This window comes from Condylura cristata, unplaced genomic scaffold, assembly GCF_000260355.1.
Source record: "Condylura cristata isolate star-nosed mole 26May11 unplaced genomic scaffold, ConCri1.0 scaffold00026, whole genome shotgun sequence".
NCBI lineage: Eukaryota > Metazoa > Chordata > Mammalia > Eulipotyphla > Talpidae > Condylura > Condylura cristata.
In genome coordinates, this window is record NW_004567127.1 from 7636886 (window position 1) to 7655840 (window position 18955).

Here is an 18955-nt window from a genome sequence, read left to right on the forward strand (position 1 = left end):
GGGGGGGGTACAATTACTTTCTTACTTTCCTGATGAGAGATTCACTCATCTCTAAGGAAGCACATATTATTTTAGTTGGTGTGATGGAAGAAGTAATGTACTGAAAAGACTCAAGAGGCTTACAAGAGTTGTGCAATCAACTCTCAAGTGGGAACAGTTGACTTTCCTCCAACAATACCATGTTTAGTAATACTCATATAATTAGCATCAAAATACATCATAAATATACTCCAAGAAAATATTCCTTTATGGGACTGTTTACATAGAGTTGGTGAAGGTAAATAGATACTACTCAGGGAATTTGAAAATATAATTAAAGAAAAACAAATGGTCCCAAAAGGCCTAAGTTTCTCAGACAGGCAGCCTTGATGCTGCCACTAATGTCTCTCCACTGGATTCTCTTAATTACTCGCTCTCTTTTTTTAAAGCTTTTATGTATTTATTTTGGTTCAAGTCAGAGGTGTGGGGGGATGGGTTTGAGAGTATTCACTGGAGACAGGGTGGGGGTCAGAGAGCGAGACAGAAGTCTGCCGTGCCATATGGGTCAGCTCCTAGGCCAGCGCCTGAACTCAAGCCCTCACAGTGGGCCTTCACGGTGGTAGGACTGAGACTTAATTCCAGTGGTATTCTTAATGAAATAGAGGTGGTAAAGTCAGTTTGTTCTTAGGCACCTACAGATATAACATTTGAAAGTCAACTTGTATTTGTGAAGAAATGACCAAAACTGAACTGAAATACCACCACACATCCAAGGAAATGGCTCAAGTTAAAAAGACTCACAACACCAAATCTGGGGAAGACAGGGAACTCACAAACATCTGGTAGGTGTGTAAACTGGTAATACCAAACTACTTTGAAAAACTTTCTAGCAGTATCTACGAAGGCAGTTCATATACACAGGGTAGAGTCTGGCCTTTCCACTTCTAGATATACACAGGTGCACAGATGTTTACACTAATTTGTACATTATCCTAAACTAGTTCTGCAAAAGAACTCAAATATGCAACAATAGCAAGATATGAAAAGTTTATTGCTAGTATAGTCATACAATAAAAAGGAACTATAAGTAACAAAGACAATTCTCAATAGCAAGTTTTTGATGAAAGAATTCAGACATAATATAGAGTACACTCTGTTTACACTAAATCAGAGTAAGGCAAAACTAATCCATGGTGCCAGAAATTAGGGCAGGAGTTACATATGGAGAGGGCTGAGTACTGTGATATTATACGGGTGTGTTCACTTTGAAATAATTCATCAAGTGTACTTAAAACCTATTGTTTCAGATGAGCCACTGTCACTTCTGTATGAATTTGAGTGAAACCTGGGAAAGCATTCTGTTCATTAAAACACTGTTCTAGGAGTCTCCACTGTCAGCAGGCACTATGGATGTTGGTGCGCAAAAGTGACCTGGCCCTTGCCCTCAGGCCACTTTGACTCTCACGGGGAGAGAAATTACCCAACAGCTGGACATATCTCTAAGCTATACATATCACATTTACAAGTTACAGAAGTCTCAAATACCCTCGTAGGTGAAATAGGACACATGGTTAAGAGTTGGGAGAAAACCTGAATAAAAGGATAAGAAAGAAAGGTGTCTGTTCTGTTTTTAGCCTCTTACCTGGCTCAGAGCTGCTGCTTACTTTGGGTCTAGAGCAGCAGACATGATTTCTTTTTAGGCTTCTTCTTTTCCACTGGTGTTTTTCTATTTATCTGTCTGACCAGGTCATAAAATATCTACATTAAAACAAAAACGTACTTATTCACCAACATTTGAGACCTTGTTGCACAAAACAATTCTGGTAAATGCTAAAAATTTCAATGTACTTCATCACTTCTCTTTCCCTTACCTCCCCCCCCAAAGGCATCTGTTAACCACTTGAAAGTATAGTACTCATAGTTACTACATAAGTAGACCTTAAGTCTCTTAATAGTTGAGTCTATATTCCTTAAGAACAAGGATATTTTCTTACATAAGTACGTCAGTTACCACTCAAGGCTCTGGCACATGACTCTGTATTGTCTACAGAGCAATTCCTATTTTGTCAATTATCCCAATAATGCCCTTTACAGTGGCCTCCCAGATGGTGCAGAGGTTAAATCCTCAGCACTATCAAGCTATCACCAGCCACTGCAGCATAAGCTTGATCCATGGCCAAGGAGTTGACACACGCAAAGCACCAGCCCTCTCCGGTCTCCCGCTGCTTCCCTCAGTAGTGTATTTCAGTAGATCTGCCTGTCTCTGGTGAATCCTCTGTCTCTGGTGAATCCTCTCCTCACCCCCTCCTTTGCCCCACCCCACTGGCCTGTACCCAAGTTCTTCTATGCATAAATAAATAAACCTTTAAAAAATATACAAGACATTAGCTGTCTAAGGAGCTAATTATCAAGGAACTCTGGTTGGACTACGAGGCTATGAAAAAGGAAACATTTAAAGAAACTCTCAGGGCCCTTCCTGGTGACTCAACAGGTTAAAGTACAGCACTGTGAAGCTGTCCACAGCCACTGCAGCATGAGTTTGATCCCCAGCCAGGTGACCCACAGGGTGAAGCAGACCTCTCCTGTGTTGCCCACTGCTCCCCACAGCAGTGTATTTCAGTACATCTGCCTGTTCTGCTCCCCACTCTGTCTCTGGTTAATCATCTCACCCCCATACCTCTGGCCTGCATCCCAGTTTTTGTATGCATAAATAAATAAATCTTTAAAAAATTCTAATTCTTATACTCAAGAACTTCTAGCATTAAGTTTGTGTTATTCAAAAGAATAAAGATTTTTAGATAGCTAGTATATTTAATTTTGTTTGCTGTTTTTCCATCTTGTTTTATAAACCTTTGTCGCAAGAGTTGACATTAACAAGACTGCTGTGATGAAGGAGCTCCTGCAGACTGGAAACAGCGACGCAGCGAGGGGTTTATTAGCATGGAAGTTCCCACCAACGCTCAATGCTTAGCAAGTGAATACCTCTCCTCCTCTCCATGGTGCTCCCTGGACTCTGGTGCAAGCAGGCCCAGGAGAGCACTGCGAACTAGGTTGGGTCAGTACCAGTGAGAGGACAGGGACAGCAAGAACCTCACTTGAGGCCGACTATGTGCAGATGCCGGCTGCACACTGCTGCCCCTGGTCAAGCTCAGTCACCAGTCCTACTGCAGTCTATCTCAGGTATCTTGTTACTGTTGAAAAGATTACACTAAAAATTAAAATGCTATGATTAGCCAAGATTTTTAAAATGAACATCTATCCGAAATTATAATTCCGGAACAGAGAAAACTGATGCTGGAAGCATATTATGTAATCTTTCATTAGTTGGCAGTGAAAAGAATTAATTGTTCTTGAAAATCTCAGCAGGATCTATTCCTCACTAAGATGTAAACTTATTTAGAGAAAGAATGTATCTGTCTGGATGACTGTTAGCCAGTGTCTAACATATACAAGACAAAAATAAATACTGGCTGAATGAATGACATTTGTTTATTTTTTAAGATTTTTTTAATTAATTATGCATATAAGAAGTGGGATGTAGGCCACAGGTATGGGGGTGGTAGTGAAATGATTTGCCAGAGGCAGAGTGGGGAGCAGAACAGGTGGATCCACTGAAATCCACTGCTGAGGGGAGCAGCAGGCGAAACAGGAGAGGCCTGCTGCACCATGTGGGCCACTCTCTGACTGGGGATAGAACTCATGCAGCAGTGGCTGGCAACAGCTTGACAGCGCTGAAACTTTAACCCCTGCACCACCAGGAAGCCCATGAATTCCATAATTTTATGTACTTATCAATATTGCTTTTACTTAAAAAAGCAAGTTTTGGCATTCTTGATTATTTGTAAATCAAAAATTCAATTTTTTTCCCCTTCCAGATGTCTAAAGTAATTTGGTTATTTTAAGAGCAGACAACTGTCTACAGTCATAATCCTAGTTAAGAAAGTGACCTAAAGAAGTAAGACTAGAGAGCAGCAGCAAGCAAAAACAGAGGACCCATAATCGAACTTACTCTTAATTCTTACTCATGGTGTAAGTGATCTGAACTCTGTTTACCTGTGACACTATGAGCAGCCAGCACACTGGCAAGTGAACACTTCTACACTACCAGGAAAGGAAAAAAGCCTACTCTGGTTAAAATGAAACACACTGGCACCTGTAAAAATGAACAAAAGGGAACTTAAGTTTTTGCTTAGTTGGGGATTGTACTAAATTTTGAGGGGCAGTTTAAAAAAAAAAATCACTGGCTTATACCCAGGTAGGCAGCTTACTTGTTAAGTATCCCTGCCTACCGCCAAGTTCTCAAGATAATTGGAGCATTTTAGTTAGAGGCAAAAATTCTTGCACACCTGCTGTACAGGCCTAGAAGACAGAGTGAATCACTGTTACATGTCCACACTCACAGATTCCTCCCTTTGAGTCACAAACCTAAGAGCAGCAGGACTTAAATCACCAAACTCTGTGGTATTTATAAGGTACCATCTTTCTACTTGGATTTTTCTATTTTCCTACTTGCCTTTACAACCTATTCACACAATTCTGTACAATACAAAGGTTGTATGACAGTTTTCATAGAACACGTTGTCACTTAGCAGGATTTTAAACATATTCTTTAACTTAAACTTCTTCTCTGCCAATAAGGTAAACATTCTCATTTTAATGACCAAAGTGATTTTATACAAAGAATATACCTCTAGGAATTATGTTTTCTGTAAGTTGTTACAAGGAAGTTTACTTAAAAGAACGAGATCCCCCCCCCCCACACACACTGGTTTGGGCTGCATTTAACTTAAAAAGTAAACTGAAAAAGGCACTTGTCGGTGTTGCTGGCAGATGGAGGTTACCTCATTGACGTTGATCTTTAACTTTGCAGAAGATTCTAAAAAGGCACAGTTACACCACTGTCTTGCTAAATTCTGACCCTGTTCTTTGCCAACTACTCGCTCATCTTCCAGATCACATTTATTGCCAACCAAAATCATTGGAACCTGTGAGAAAGAAAAAACAAAATAAGTACTAATATAGTCATTATTTACTCTCTTCTTATAGGTAGGAAAATATCTGCCACCTACAAAAGTGTGTTAGTCAGGACTGTAAGCTTCACCAAGTGCTGAAAGAAAACATCTATCTGTGTGCTGTGGGGGGCAGAGAGGGGAGGAAAGAAATTGATAGGGGGCTATATACCTTTATACTCTACTTCAAATAACATAGCCTGCTAGCGAAGCATCTAACAGTCTTGGTTAAAAGGTGCCCAGAGAATAAAATAAAATCATTTGTTTGTGAAATGATGGCAATATACAAAAGTTGGAGAGACATGGATTTTACACCCAAAATATGCAATTGAGTTAAATGAAAGACTATACACATCTAAACTTCATTTTTAAAAGCTCATTACATGTTTTTACAAAGTTTAATCCAGAGTTCAGTGATCTGCATGCCATTATATGAAAACAGAACTCTCTCAGATAGTCACTGGAAGGAAGAGAACTATTCACTGGATTATGGCTGGTCATGAATCATATGGTATAAATCTCTCCTGCCTACAATATTCCCTAGTTCAAGGTCTCACACAGGTGCGTATGTCCCCACTAATAATGAGAGGGAACACAAAAAACAGACAGGACTAATGAATTCTGAACCTGAATTCAAACAACTAAAAAGAAACTCTCTGTAGTTTAAAGCTGTGGTTAACATTTGAAATACAATTTATTTGAAAAAAAAAAAAGAACATAACAGCAGTGACATTCATTAAATAAGAGTTCGAAAGTAAAAATAAAATTAAACCCTAGAAAAAAACCTTTTAAGTAAAAGTGACACCAACAGAATTTTTAAAATAGGACTACACCACTATGGTTGTAAATATCCTTTGAACTGTTTCTGATAACGACCACCACCTTTCAAAGCTCAACTTGAGTATTGCTTCTTCTCCAAATACCTTTGACGCCTTTCGCTACTAATATTCTTCTATCCCCAAAGCACAATGAGCATGTTCTTTTTTCTGTACTACTTTTCCAACTATCTCAGCATGTCATTTTCAGGTAATTTAGAAAGTGTTTCGACCTTCTGAGTCACGGGCTCTGTTAGGCAGGCAGCAGACATCCTCCAAATCCCTTACTGAACACGACAATGGACACTACTTGCATGCAGAGATGGCAGTATGTCTTCCAGAGATAAAAAATACTTACATCTTCTGTGTCCTTAACCCGTAAAATCTGTTCCCTCAGGTCCTGTAAGTCATTAAATGTGGACTGAGCTGTAATAGAATATACTAGTGCAAACCCTTGGCCATTTTTCATATATAAATCCCTCATTGCTGTAAATTGCTCCTGTAATAAAAAAAAAAAGGCAATTGTTTAAGTTTGATCTATTAAACACTGGACTAAAACAATTTAAATAGGAATAATCACAAGTAAGTTACTGACTTTTTATTACATTTGTCATGACAAAAAATGTAAGACATAATACACACCTTCTAGAAACTCTGCAGGGAATGTTTGTTTCCTACTTATATAACTAGGAACAATAATTAACTATAGAATCAGAAGGAAAAGCTTAGCCACTTTAACTTCTTTTGATTTAGAAAAATTATATATAATTTCACACACAGATCCTAATTGCATTATTTTGATGCTACTAAAGAAAATATGTTTTGTTAGAAAAGAGAAATCCAAGTACTAAAAATGAGACCCTCTAGTGTTTGTTAACCATGGTTAGGAGATACAGATGAGTTAGGAGAGAAGACTGAGGAGTAACCAGTGATATGGGTAGAAAATGACAAGTGTCATTTCTGGGAAAGCAGATGAATAAAATTTTACCAAAGATGGTGAGGTGAGCACCAGAGTCAAAGGTTGATGAAAAGTCAAGAGAATTAGACGATCCAAGCAAGGGATAGAGTGTAATGGACAGACCACAACTTGAAGCAATGTAAAGAGAGAGGGCTTTGAAGATAAGAAAGGTTATCAAAGATACTTGGTTAAACTGTCAGTTCCAGGGCAGCTGCAGGGGTCTGAGGGGCAGTGTGAGGAGAATGGGATGCTCGAGATGAGACCAGCGGTCTCACCATTTTTGGCAATTGCATAACCTAGGGTAAAAGCACGGGTGTAAGTGGCTGAAATGGGACAGAAGTCAAGGAACTGACGACACTTCAAGATACTGGATCATTATATCTGTGTAGATTCTATTTGGGTACTGAAATCACCTACAAATCTGACTGGAACAATGTTAGAATAAGCAAAATTCTTCAAGGTGTTAAGCTGTGAACTGGGACAAAAGTAATGAGTCCCAACGACTTTCCAAGTTTTATGTACGGCACTGGTGCAGACAGACACTGTGCTGAGCACAGGCTAGGAGAGGATATCTGAGAGCACAAAAGAAAGACCTCTGCAGGGAAGAGCTGCCTTAGTCTAGACAAGAGGAAAAAGAAAGAATACCCTCATATTTGTAGAGATGGTGTAAAGAAGTAGAAGTAATCTTTAACTGCTAAGATCTTTGTCAACAGGGGGATTATTGCTGATTCAAAAGTTAAGAAAATGGGGGTGTGAGAAGGGAAAGAGGGGAAGATTTCCTATTCAGCTGATAAGAAAGAAAAGAAAAACAACTTAATGCATGCTTTTTTTTTGTAGCAGTATATTAACTGAAAAATATCAATAACTTAACAAAATTATGAAGATGATATTAATAAAGATAATGAAAACAGAAGCAAATACATGGAGCCCATACTACATAACAGGCATTGTGCTAAGATAATCATCATTTCATTTATCATTCTAAGCATATATGATAAGCTAATGCCATTTTATCTATACTCATTTAAAGATGAGAAAAATGAGGTTCAAATTAATGCAAAAGGTTTTTGACTTGGTTAGAAAACAAGTAGCTGTTACCAGCCCTGTGAGGCATTAAAATTTTAATAAAAAGCAAAAACAATTTTTGTAAAAATGAATTCCTATGGTGATATTAGACAAAGTCTTACTAAAACCCAGAGAAATATGTCTTAACTAAAATTCTAGATTAAAAATATTTTTAAAGCAAAAATAATGTATCTTTACTTCAATACAGGGATAAGAAACAAAGATTCTGCAAGTGAACTCAACATGCAATTTAACCATGATACATGGGCATGATTCATGTGTACAAGAAAATTAGAGCTTTTATTTCTAATCAGACTAATTACTTATACTAATTAGAATTATTTATATTGCAAAAGCTATTCACAAATTACAATCTGTGTTTATATATATAAAAGAGAAAACATCCTTACTGTTCCCGCGGTATCCAAGATTTCGAGCATACACTGTTGGCAATCTACTTCAACTTGCTGTTGTAAAGGGAGGGAAAATGTAACAACATGTCAGTCTGCTTTCCACTGGTCTTTTCACTCAAAGTACCCACTGACATCTAGAAAGCCTTTCTCAGTTTGCTGAACTGGTGGAAAACTAATTTGTACTTTAGTTAAAAACAGGTACTCAAGCATATTCTACTCATATAATAGGAGCCAGAACTATTCATGTTGAGTTTTAGATGTTTTCGGATCATGGCAAATTCAAATAATGATACTTGTCACTACTATAAGGCAAATGGTCATACTCTGTAATTTAAGGAAAACTGCAATAAATGGGTACATATATAACAGAAAAATGTATATAAATATGTATATTTATATTGTCTTCAACTACTCTCAAGTTGTTAACATTTTACTAAAATATACCCAAATTTTAATACACAGGAAAATTTTAATTTAAGAGATAAAGGGAACACAAAAATAGTAAAATGAAATAACTGAACTCAATGCTCAAGGCTTTAAGAAAAAGTTACTTCTTTGGAAAAGTTGTGTGTATCAGATGAAAGTCTATACATTGAATTCTATTTTTTCAGTGCTTTATAAAAAAAGAAAGTTGGTGTAAAGACAGTACCAACTATTAACCATGTGAAAAACATCGTAAATATGGTCTAGGAAAAGTGTTTTATCTTCAGCATTCCAGCTACAGATATCCATTTGTGGTTAAGGCTTTAACCAGTCACAATTTGGGAGAAACTTCAATAAAGCAATACTGTGTTCTTAAACAAAAGTATTAACATAAGGATAATTTTCAATTGCTTCTGTGTCAGATCCGGAATTAATGAAAAGCACAATTGGCAGTGCCACAAACTTCTCCCACCACTTACAGGATACAATCTATAACTGGGCATATTCAATGAATAAAAAATTAGGTCTAGTGTTTTTCAATGTACCTGGAACACAATTTTACTTTCAAATTGCAGACAGTGAAACTGCTCTGCCAGTCTGCTTGATGGATTTAATGTAACCAAAATTAAAAGCACTATTAAAGGTAAATTCTGAGCATCAAACAAATCAGTCCATTCCTATTTGCTGAAAGTAGGTTTCATCTCCTCTTGTGGGGTGGCGGGGAGTGGGGCTCAGAGGGGGTACATATCCTTGGCTATTAATCTTTCTTATGGCCCTATCACCCCACTCCCCGGCCCACTCCCCGCCTTGACACATGTGGAAATACAATCATGAAAATTAATTCTCCACAGTTTTAACTAGTTTATAAAGGCATACGCCCCCCCCAATTCTTTACTGTTTTTTTCTATCAGTAGTAAACTTTCCATTTTGTATCTACATTTTTAGAATCAGATTAATTCCCCCTCACCCGCCCTTAAATCCTCTTAACCTTTTTTCCCTTCCACCTCCCTCAACTTCAGTGACCTAATTTCTTGTTATGAGTGTCTGCTACTTTTCAAGTGTTTTAAGTTGTGTGCCACATAAATATCCAATATTTGTCATTCTGACATGTTTTTACCTCACAGAGTTTCCTTGAATTCCTTCTGTTTTGTTGTAGATGGCAGCATTTCATCTTTCCGTATGATATATGGCTAAATCATTTTCCAGGGCGTGGATTTACCACCTCTGCTTGACTGGGGGTTTTGGCTGCTTCTATGTCTTACTATAGTAAATGGTGCTACAGTAAACATTGTAGTTTTTTGGATTGATGGTTTCACCTTCTTTGGCTATAAGCCCAGGTGTGGATTGCTAAGTCATATCTTTAGTTTTTTAAAGTAAATTCAGATTGTTTTCCATAATGGCCGCAACGGTTTACATTTCCTACCAACAGTGTAGTAGTGTTCTTTCTGCACCTCTTCTCTAGCACATAGTGGTCTTTTTAGTATGTGCCAGTCTAATGGATGTGAAGTGATATCTCATTATGGTCTGAACCTGGTACTCTCTTATTGAAAGCAAAGATGAACATTTTTTCATATATCCACTGGCCTCCTAGATATCCATTCAGATATGCTGCCCATTTATTCATTTGTTTCATTACTGCTGAATTATGTAATTTTTTATACATGCTGACTATTAATCCCATCAGATATGTATGCAATAAAAATATTTTCTCCCATTTAATAGGATATCCTTTTATTCTACTTTATTTTCCTTCACTGTGTAAAAGCTAAAGTAATTTTTTGTCAAGGCCAACTATTCAATTTCTTTTCTTTTAAAATAAGCTTTTATTTTGTAGAGCAGGCTTAGGCTCACAGCAAAATTAAGCAAACTGATAACTCCCGTATACTCCCCAGCTTGCCCTATCAGCCCTAAACTGTCAGCATCCTGTAGCAGAACAGCACGTTTGTTATGACTGATGCATCACTGTCATGCAGAAGTCCAGAGAGTTTACACTATGGTTTATTTTTGGTATTATCCATTCTATGTCTTGGGACAAATGTATAATGACATGTATCCACCATTCTAGCATCACACAGAATGCAACTATTTTTTATAGACTAAAGGAAAATATCTTTATGAACCAAAAAAATAATTTAGTCACTGGAAAATTTCATGAATAAAAGCAATATTAATTTTAGTTAGAAAAAACACACTCACTGCTTATAATAAATAAACCTAATTTTTTTCTGTTAAAAAAAATTAACCACCAGAACAATGTATACATTAAGAAATAGATTAATTTCTCTAAACCTAAATTGTACAAGAGACATCATGTCTTTGTGAAACGTGTACCAACAGATACAGAACACTTGTACCATTTCTCAAACTACTATTTAAAATGTAATTTCATGGATTACATTGCAAAATCATTAAGAATAAAAAACTACTTTTTACCAAGTGTATACAAGTTTCAGAATTTACCTTTCTGTAGGAATCTTCTATCGTTGGGTCATACTTTTCAACAAAAATTCCCTGAACAAATTGAACTGTCTGGGGGGAGGGGAAGGAGAGAAAACATACGTAAGTTAAGGACATGAAATAAAAAAAATCAACTTCTTTTCAATTATTTTTCAATGTAAGGATATACCGATAACTAAGACTGCACTAGCTATAAAGAGATGAAGTTCATGTTACAAATACATGAGCAATGCTGCCGCCGGCATTACACTGTTAAATAATCACTGTATTAAGTTTCAAAATACAAGGGGAGTCAAATACAGACATGAAAACATGACAGACAATAAAAACTGAAAATTTACCAGAAACTCCTATTATCCCTTTATGTATCTATAGCAATTTTTAATCCATACCAGGAGAGAGGCCAAAGGGTTTTAAACTTTAAAGTTCTGAAAATCTTTCTAATTGTGGGAAAAATGGAAAGTAAAATTAAAATTTGCTGAGTGCTTATTATAGTCCAGGCACTGTCTGTAACTGAAGTTAGTCACCATAAATTTTTTTTTTAAAAAGATTTATTTATTTATCCATACACAAATGGGGTCCAAACTAAAGGTGCAGGGACGGTGAGAGGATTCACCAGACAGTGGGGAGTGAAACAGGCAGGCTGATGAAGTGCACTGCTGAGGGGAGCAGCGGGGAGACAGGAAAGGTCTGCCACGCCAAGTGAGTCACCTCCAGGGTGGGGATCGAACTCGCACTGAAGCAGCTGTGGCTTGCTTGCAGTGCTGAGCTTTAACCCGCCAGGCCACCTAGGAGGGTCCAATTTCTCAGAATTTTCTAAGCATAGACTGAAAGAGGATGAAACTAGCAATCTTATTCAATAAATAAAATGCAGAAGAATAGTTTGAAATATTTCCTGGAAAGCTCTTAAAACAGGGTCACAAGTATGTGGACTGAAGCCAATGGACTAAATTCATCTACATTAAAATACCGAAAGGAATATTTCATGCATTATTTTAGCTCAAGCTCAACAGATTGCTTGAAACTTTTTTTCTATTAAGTTCCTACTCTTTAAAGGAAGTTCAAAATAAAATCACACTAAAACTTTAATCATTATTTTTATGTCTGAAGTACCACATCTTTTTAGAATTACACATAATTTAAATATGAAAAACAACCTAAGGTTTCCTAATGTGCTTTAGAATGAGAGGTTCTCAAAATATGGTTCAGGTCAGAGACTTAGGAAAAACTGTTCTGATAATACTGGGTTTTTTTTCCCCCTCAAATTTACACTGGGGTTTTTTCCAAAGGGTATATAACATAAACTATGGCAAGAGAATGGATGCAGAAGCAGGTATGAGAATCCAAGCACTTTCTAAAAGCCAGATGTTAAAGGCCCTCGCTGGTGGCGCAACAGGTTAGGACGCAGCACTGCAAGCTGGCTGCAACCACGACAGTGCGAGTTCGACCCCCAGCCTGGGAGCTGACCCACACGGCGCGGCAGACCTCTCCTGTCTCACCCACTGCTCCCCTCAGCAGTGTACTTTGTGGATCTGCCTGTTCTGCTCCCCACTCTGTCTCTGAAGCCTCTCACCATGCCTATACCTCTGGCTTGTAACCCAGTTCTGTGTGAATAAATAAGTAAATCTTAAAAAAAAAAAAGCCCGATTTAAAGAGATTTGCACAAATGAAATACCATCTGGCACTACTTTTTTATTACACAATGCATCTTTCATTACTTCTTTGGATCTCATTCTCTCAGCTCTCATGAACAGTTCATGATTCATACAGACTTTTATTTTTCTTACCTATCCTACTGGCTCCTCTCTTTCCTTCCTTGCTTTCATTTTTTTTTTCTGTAGCAATTACTAAATTCCTTTCCTACATCAACATTTTCTTTTTCACTTGATTACTGCCCCCAGCATAAAAATATAGAACCATCTCCTGCCTTAATACAAAGTGTCTCCATGAACTTCATGATCCTTGATACCTACAGCTTCCCTCCACACCCCGCCTCCCAGCTCCCTTTTCTATTCTATTCCTTTTCATAATTAGACCTTTTCAACTCTCTACAACTGACAATTCCATTTCCTTGGAACTGTTCAACTCATTTCAGGACTGTTATGTCCCTGCTAACCTACTGAAACAGCTTTTATCAAGTCTGGCTACTTCCATGTTCCCAGATCATTTTTTCGTTGCTTTTCTGCAATCTTAATTAAAGATATGTTCTTTATATTCAGATACAAAATATGGTCTTCAATACCACCTATTCTCAGAGGTTGAGAAGACACTCAGAGCGCAATTCTGAATTCTCTTTTCTCTCAAGTCTTTACCTATCGACTTCTATCTTTATTTATTTTTGAAAAGTTATCTCCTCTTGCCCTCTCCTTTTTTATAAAACACAAATGGTAGTCTATGCTTTCCGTACCCCTTTCCTCCACTCCCTGATAATATAGCTTGGATATCATATATAGAGAGTTGCTGCATCCTTTTTAATAGTTATATAATATTCCTACTTGAAACATGCATTAATATTTATATAACTTGTTCTATTGATAGGTATTTAAGTTGTTTTGAAACTTGTAACCACTACAATAAATAAAACTTTAAATAACATAACATATTCTTACTCATCACAGATGTATAATTTATACTCCTCACAATAATGTTAATGCTCATGAATATTGAAGAGGGTATTTTTGACCATCTGATTTTGTACATGCAAACTTACATGTGGATAAATGTCCAGAAAGAGTCTGGATGACTTTTTTTTTTTTTTTAAAGAGCTAAGGTATAGGCCCGAGATGCAGGGAGTGAGAGGACACCAGAGACAGAGTGGGGAGCAGAACAGGCAGATCTACTGAAATACACTGCTGAGGGAAACAGCTGGTGAGATAGGAGAGGTCTGCCACGCCATGTGGTCACCTCCGGGGCAGGCGGGGATCGAACTCATGCGGAAGTTGCTTTAGTTTCTCAGTGCAGTGCCTTAACCCGCTGCACCACCAGGGAGGGCCCAATATGAATTTTTAATCAGCTCGCCACTAGAAATAACATACATAAATAAAAGCTGATTGGAGTTCTTCATTTTTGATTATGGAAAAAGATTCTGAGAACCAAGGCTAAAACTTTGCCTTTTCAAACTAGAAAGTGTTCCTAAGGAAAAAAAGAGAAAAGAAAAAGACTTTCAGATACCCACGCCACATTTGAAATCTTTTTAGAAATTCTATTATACCAGCTTTGACCAAATGCCACCCACTGTCACTTTTTCACAGGACTCATTGACAAAGTCTTTCCCCAAAGATCTGACGGGTCTGGGCTGAAACATTATCTCTGTCATGAATATGAAAAATCCCAAGTCTACTTGGAAGAGGGGAGGCACCATAACCCTTTGCAAATACCAAGGATCCATCACCATGCTTCCCACAGCTACAGACCAAAAAGCTAACCAGAAGATAGTATTGGGGGGGGGGGGGAGAGAAAAGTGAAACTTGCACCAAAGAAGAAGAAAAAGGATAAAAAATTAACCAGACTATGTCTTCTACATAGGGATTCTAACTCTAGTACTGAGATGTAGTGAGAAGTTAGTGACATAAATATATTTATATCAGGTGAAAGAATCACCAGCTACCAAGACCTGATACTTTCACCTAACACTTTAGGTATCTTAGTATAAGAGATTTAAGGCAGCCCCCAATTCCTGCCCAATGTCAGCCTGAGTACTTTTGATTATTTAACATGGTGTGGAGACTATCAGTGAGCCTTGATGAAAGAAAGTTACATGCATTTAAAATAACAGCTATTCAGAGTCCTCCCTGGTGGCACAAAGGGTTAGCATGAAGCACTATAAAGCTATTTATTTGCAGCCACTTCAGCATGAGTTCGATTCCCAGCCAGGGAGGTGACCCACATAGTGTGGGCTTACTTCCCTGCTGCTCCCCTCAGCAATGTATTTCAGTTGCGCTGCCTGTTCTGCTCCCCACTGTCTCTGGTGAATCCTTTCAACCCCCACACCTTTGACCTGTACCCCAGTTCTTGTATGCATAAATAAATAAAACTTTAAATAACATAACATATTCTTACTCACCACAGATGGATAATTTATACTCCTCACAATGTTAATGCTCATGAAATTAAATACAACTGTTAAGTCACATCACCCAAAATGATAGCATAAGTCTCTCTTTCAAACTATTATCTTGACAATCAGTTATTTATTTGCTATATTTACTTTAACATCTCACAAACATCCAATTTGACATGACTCTTGATTTTCACTCTCAAATCTGCTCATTCTCCAGAGATTCCCATTTATTAAAATTGGGAGTCATCCTTGAAGGTTCCTTTTTTTTTCCAAGTGCCCACATCAATCCAGCACTAAGTTAGCCAGTTCTACCTCCTATCTTATTTTCAAAACAACTTTTTGCCCTCTTTTTTACTGCCATGATCCTAATCTAAACTTTCATAAGCAACATGTTGCATGGCACAAGGGGCTAAGTCTCAGCACTATGAAGCTATCAGTTGCCAATGCAGCACTAGCTCAAACCCTAGCCAGGGAGCTGACCCACAAGGCACAGCAGACTTCTCCTGTCTCACCTGCTGCTCTCATGCCTCCTCTGCTCCCCACTCTGTCTCTGGTGTATCTTTCACTTCCCACACCTCTGGTCTACACCCCATTTAAAAAAAAAAAAAAAAAATCTTGGGCCCTTCCTGGTAGTGCAACAGATTAAAACAGCACTATGAAGCAATCTGCAGCCACTGCAGTACAAGCTGGATTCCCCAGCAGGGAGGTAACCACATGTTGCAACAGACCTCTCCTGATCCACCCGCTGTTCCCCTCAGCAGTGTATTTCAGTCAATCTGCCTGTTCTGTCCCCCACTCTGTCACTGGTGAATCCTCTCACCCGCCACACCTCTGGACTGTACCCCAGTTCTATATGCATAAATAAACGAATCTTAAAAAAAAAAAATCTTAAAAACAACCAGCTGGTATGCTATCTTAACTTCAATTTATCTTCCATAACCACTCTGCCTGTCTCATACTCTACACAGCAATCAAAGTGCTTTCTTTAAAACATATATGCAAGTTTACTATCAGCACCTTGAAAGAAACCCTACCTTTAATGACTGCAGTGTCATATATGTAACTGTGGTCTGGCCCCTCACCTCATTTCCAGCAATTGTAATCTTGCTCTGACTTGTTCAAATGCTAATTTTGGTTCTCATCATAGGGTCTCTTGTAACAATCTGTACTGTTCTTTCAGAGTATCTTGCATAATTATAATAAAGTAGTTTTTACCTATTTATTACTTCTCCATTATAAGTGCTATGAGGAAAATTATTACTATTTTTTCTTTACTGGTATGCCCTAGAGTACGAACTTGTAAGCGCACAATTTACTGCAAGGACAAAAAAAATAACTTTCACTGCACTTACATCTGGGTTGGTGGGCAGGGAAGGATTTATTCTACTGGTATCTATAATAACCAACCTTTCCCACTGAAATGGAAGTTCCTAAAAATTAGACAAATCTTTCTCCTCTCTGAATCATAAACACTAGCATCTGACTTATAGCTAAGCAGCAAATACGTATTTGGTAAATGAAAGAATGAATGGGCCACAACTAGAAAACTATACATCAGTGCTTAGATTTCCTGTCCCTTGTGAGTCAGACCAGGCATATAAAAGGTACCGCCACTTTTTCTCCTCAATGATTAGAAGTTTCAAAGCATGAGTCAGTTGTACATGAGTCAGTTGTAGTTAGGTGGCTAACTTACCAGAGCAGACTTCCCCACGCCTCCTGAACCAAGGACCACTAGCTTGTACTCACGCATGATGTGGTCTGTTTAAACACTGACGATCTGAAAAACAAAACCAAAATACATAAATAAATATAAAAATAAAAACACTGTGAGTAGTCTAAAAGTGTGTACAACTGTTAATTCAAATAATACAAGTTTACTTGCTTTTCCCCTTAAGACTGGCTAGGGGAGGAAAGAGAATAGACAGCAAAACAAGCATATCTTAACAAAAAGTTTAGAGAACTATCTTCAGGCATCAATCAGTGGCCTACTGTTATTTCTAAGAATGTTTCTGCAGTAGATAAAATGATTAAAATTAGTTGTCTTATAACTATAGTCATGAACCTAGTTCTTTACAATGTTGTAATTTAAAGAACCTATATACTATTTCTGAAAAGCTCACTTACGAGCTTTAATGTGACCTACAACTTTTTTACTTGCTTAAAATATTACATGGTAGAAATTCTTTATTGTTTTGTTCATTATTTTATTTAGTAGAACCATGTAAGATATTACCTTAAAAATTACTTGGACATGAGTGGAATATTATGGATAGAAATTTTAAAACTCTATAGGTCATTAATAGTATACTCCATAAAGTCCAACTTGTTAGAGGAATGAAAGGAATATAGACTTTTTTTTTTAAATCTCCATGGTTACTTTAAAAGGTAAAAACATGGGAAGAATGTCCAGTGGCCATGCTGGAGTGAGCAGGGTTGGTACTTTCCATTGTAAACAGTTAAAACACTAGACAAAAAGAAACAATGGTTTTGAGATATTGGACAATAAGCAGAGATCTACTACTGCCCTGGCTTTCTTCTCAGAGGCACATTTCAGTCCATGGTGCAGAATGAACTCAAGAAAAGACATGAAGCATACCAAAGAGGAGTAGTCATGCACAGAAAATTCCAAAAATCTACATAGGGGTCCACATGAGTCTATAGCTAAAAGCTAAAGATGGTGTGCAGGGTAAAACCTGATGAGGAATAATAAAAGAAAAAGAAACTTCATGAGGTAATAAGGTGAAGAATCAATAGGAACTGTAAGTTGAACAATTCCTTGTGTTAGGAAAATTACTACAATATAAATGCCTATAGTGTCCAATAAAATATTAAAAGGCATGTGAAGAAAGAAAAAGATGTGACCTGAAGTCAGTCAAACAAAAGTGAAATAGTCCCAGACTTTAGATAACAGAAGAGCCAATGAGGACTCTAAAACTGCCATTTTAAGTATTAAGGACTTAAAGGAAAACATGAGAACACAAGGAGAGAGATGGTAGCCATAAAAAAGATCCAAAAGAACTTTTAGTGTTCAAGAAACTGTGTTTTAAATTCAAATATCCCTGGATGGAATTAACAGTATATTAAATACTGCAGAAGGAAATTTCTATCTGCATTCACATCATTCTCTTTATTTCTATTAAAAAAAATTTATATGGTTAAACATAGGGCAAGTATTACATCCAGACAGATCCCCGTGTCTGTAATTGCCTTTTTCGGCATGCGCAGATTCTCAGTCTGGGGATTGCTATCAGTTTAACAAGAAGCAAATTAATCACCTCTAGCCCAAAATTGTGTATCTTCCAGAAGGTCTCCCAGTAAAGCAAGGCTCATTTAAACCCCTCAAACAGAATCTGGTGAAAGCACTCACTCAAGGTCAAATATTTTGGGTATTCTGCAACTACAAAATATCTGGCCCTGTCCCTCATTTAAGTGTATGACATTCAAGTTTCAAAGCCATTTTTCACATATACTATACATACAGAAATTTGTTTTCACACCCAACAAATAGCACAGGTTATAAATACACATATGCACACAAGCAAATACAAAAATAACATAGGTCAGAAAACAAACACACACACATACACACACACAAATACCTAATAAGGAGTAATTAATATTTTCCTTTTGAAGGGGGTTAGTTCTCATTACTGCCAAGTAAGAAAACCACTGAGTTCTTCCAAGCAAATCCTATGCCTTTTTATGGAAATTTCTCGTGCCCTGCACTCTCAATACAGTACCAGGAAATTTCTCTCTGGTTAAGATTCCCTGACAAA

At 37.4% G+C, this 18955-nt stretch overlaps 1 protein-coding gene across 1 annotated transcript in view; it reads right to left on the reverse strand.

Moving 5' to 3' along the window:
- RAP1A (RAP1A, member of RAS oncogene family) overlaps nt 1-16958 on the reverse strand; it is a 22734-nt gene extending 5776 nt beyond the window's left edge. The window contains exons 1-6 of the mRNA XM_012730178.1: nt 16873-16958; nt 11123-11191; nt 8237-8293; nt 6162-6302; nt 4821-4964; nt 1622-1737 (exon numbers count right to left, since the gene is read on the reverse strand). Coding sequence (XP_012585632.1) covers nt 1651-1737; nt 4821-4964; nt 6162-6302; nt 8237-8293; nt 11123-11191; nt 16873-16929 — 555 coding nt within the window. The 5' untranslated portion in view covers nt 16930-16958 and the 3' untranslated portion in view covers nt 1622-1650. The remainder of the gene's footprint in view (nt 1-1621; nt 1738-4820; nt 4965-6161; nt 6303-8236; nt 8294-11122; nt 11192-16872) is intronic.
- Nucleotides 16959-18955: the final 1997 nt, after the last annotated feature.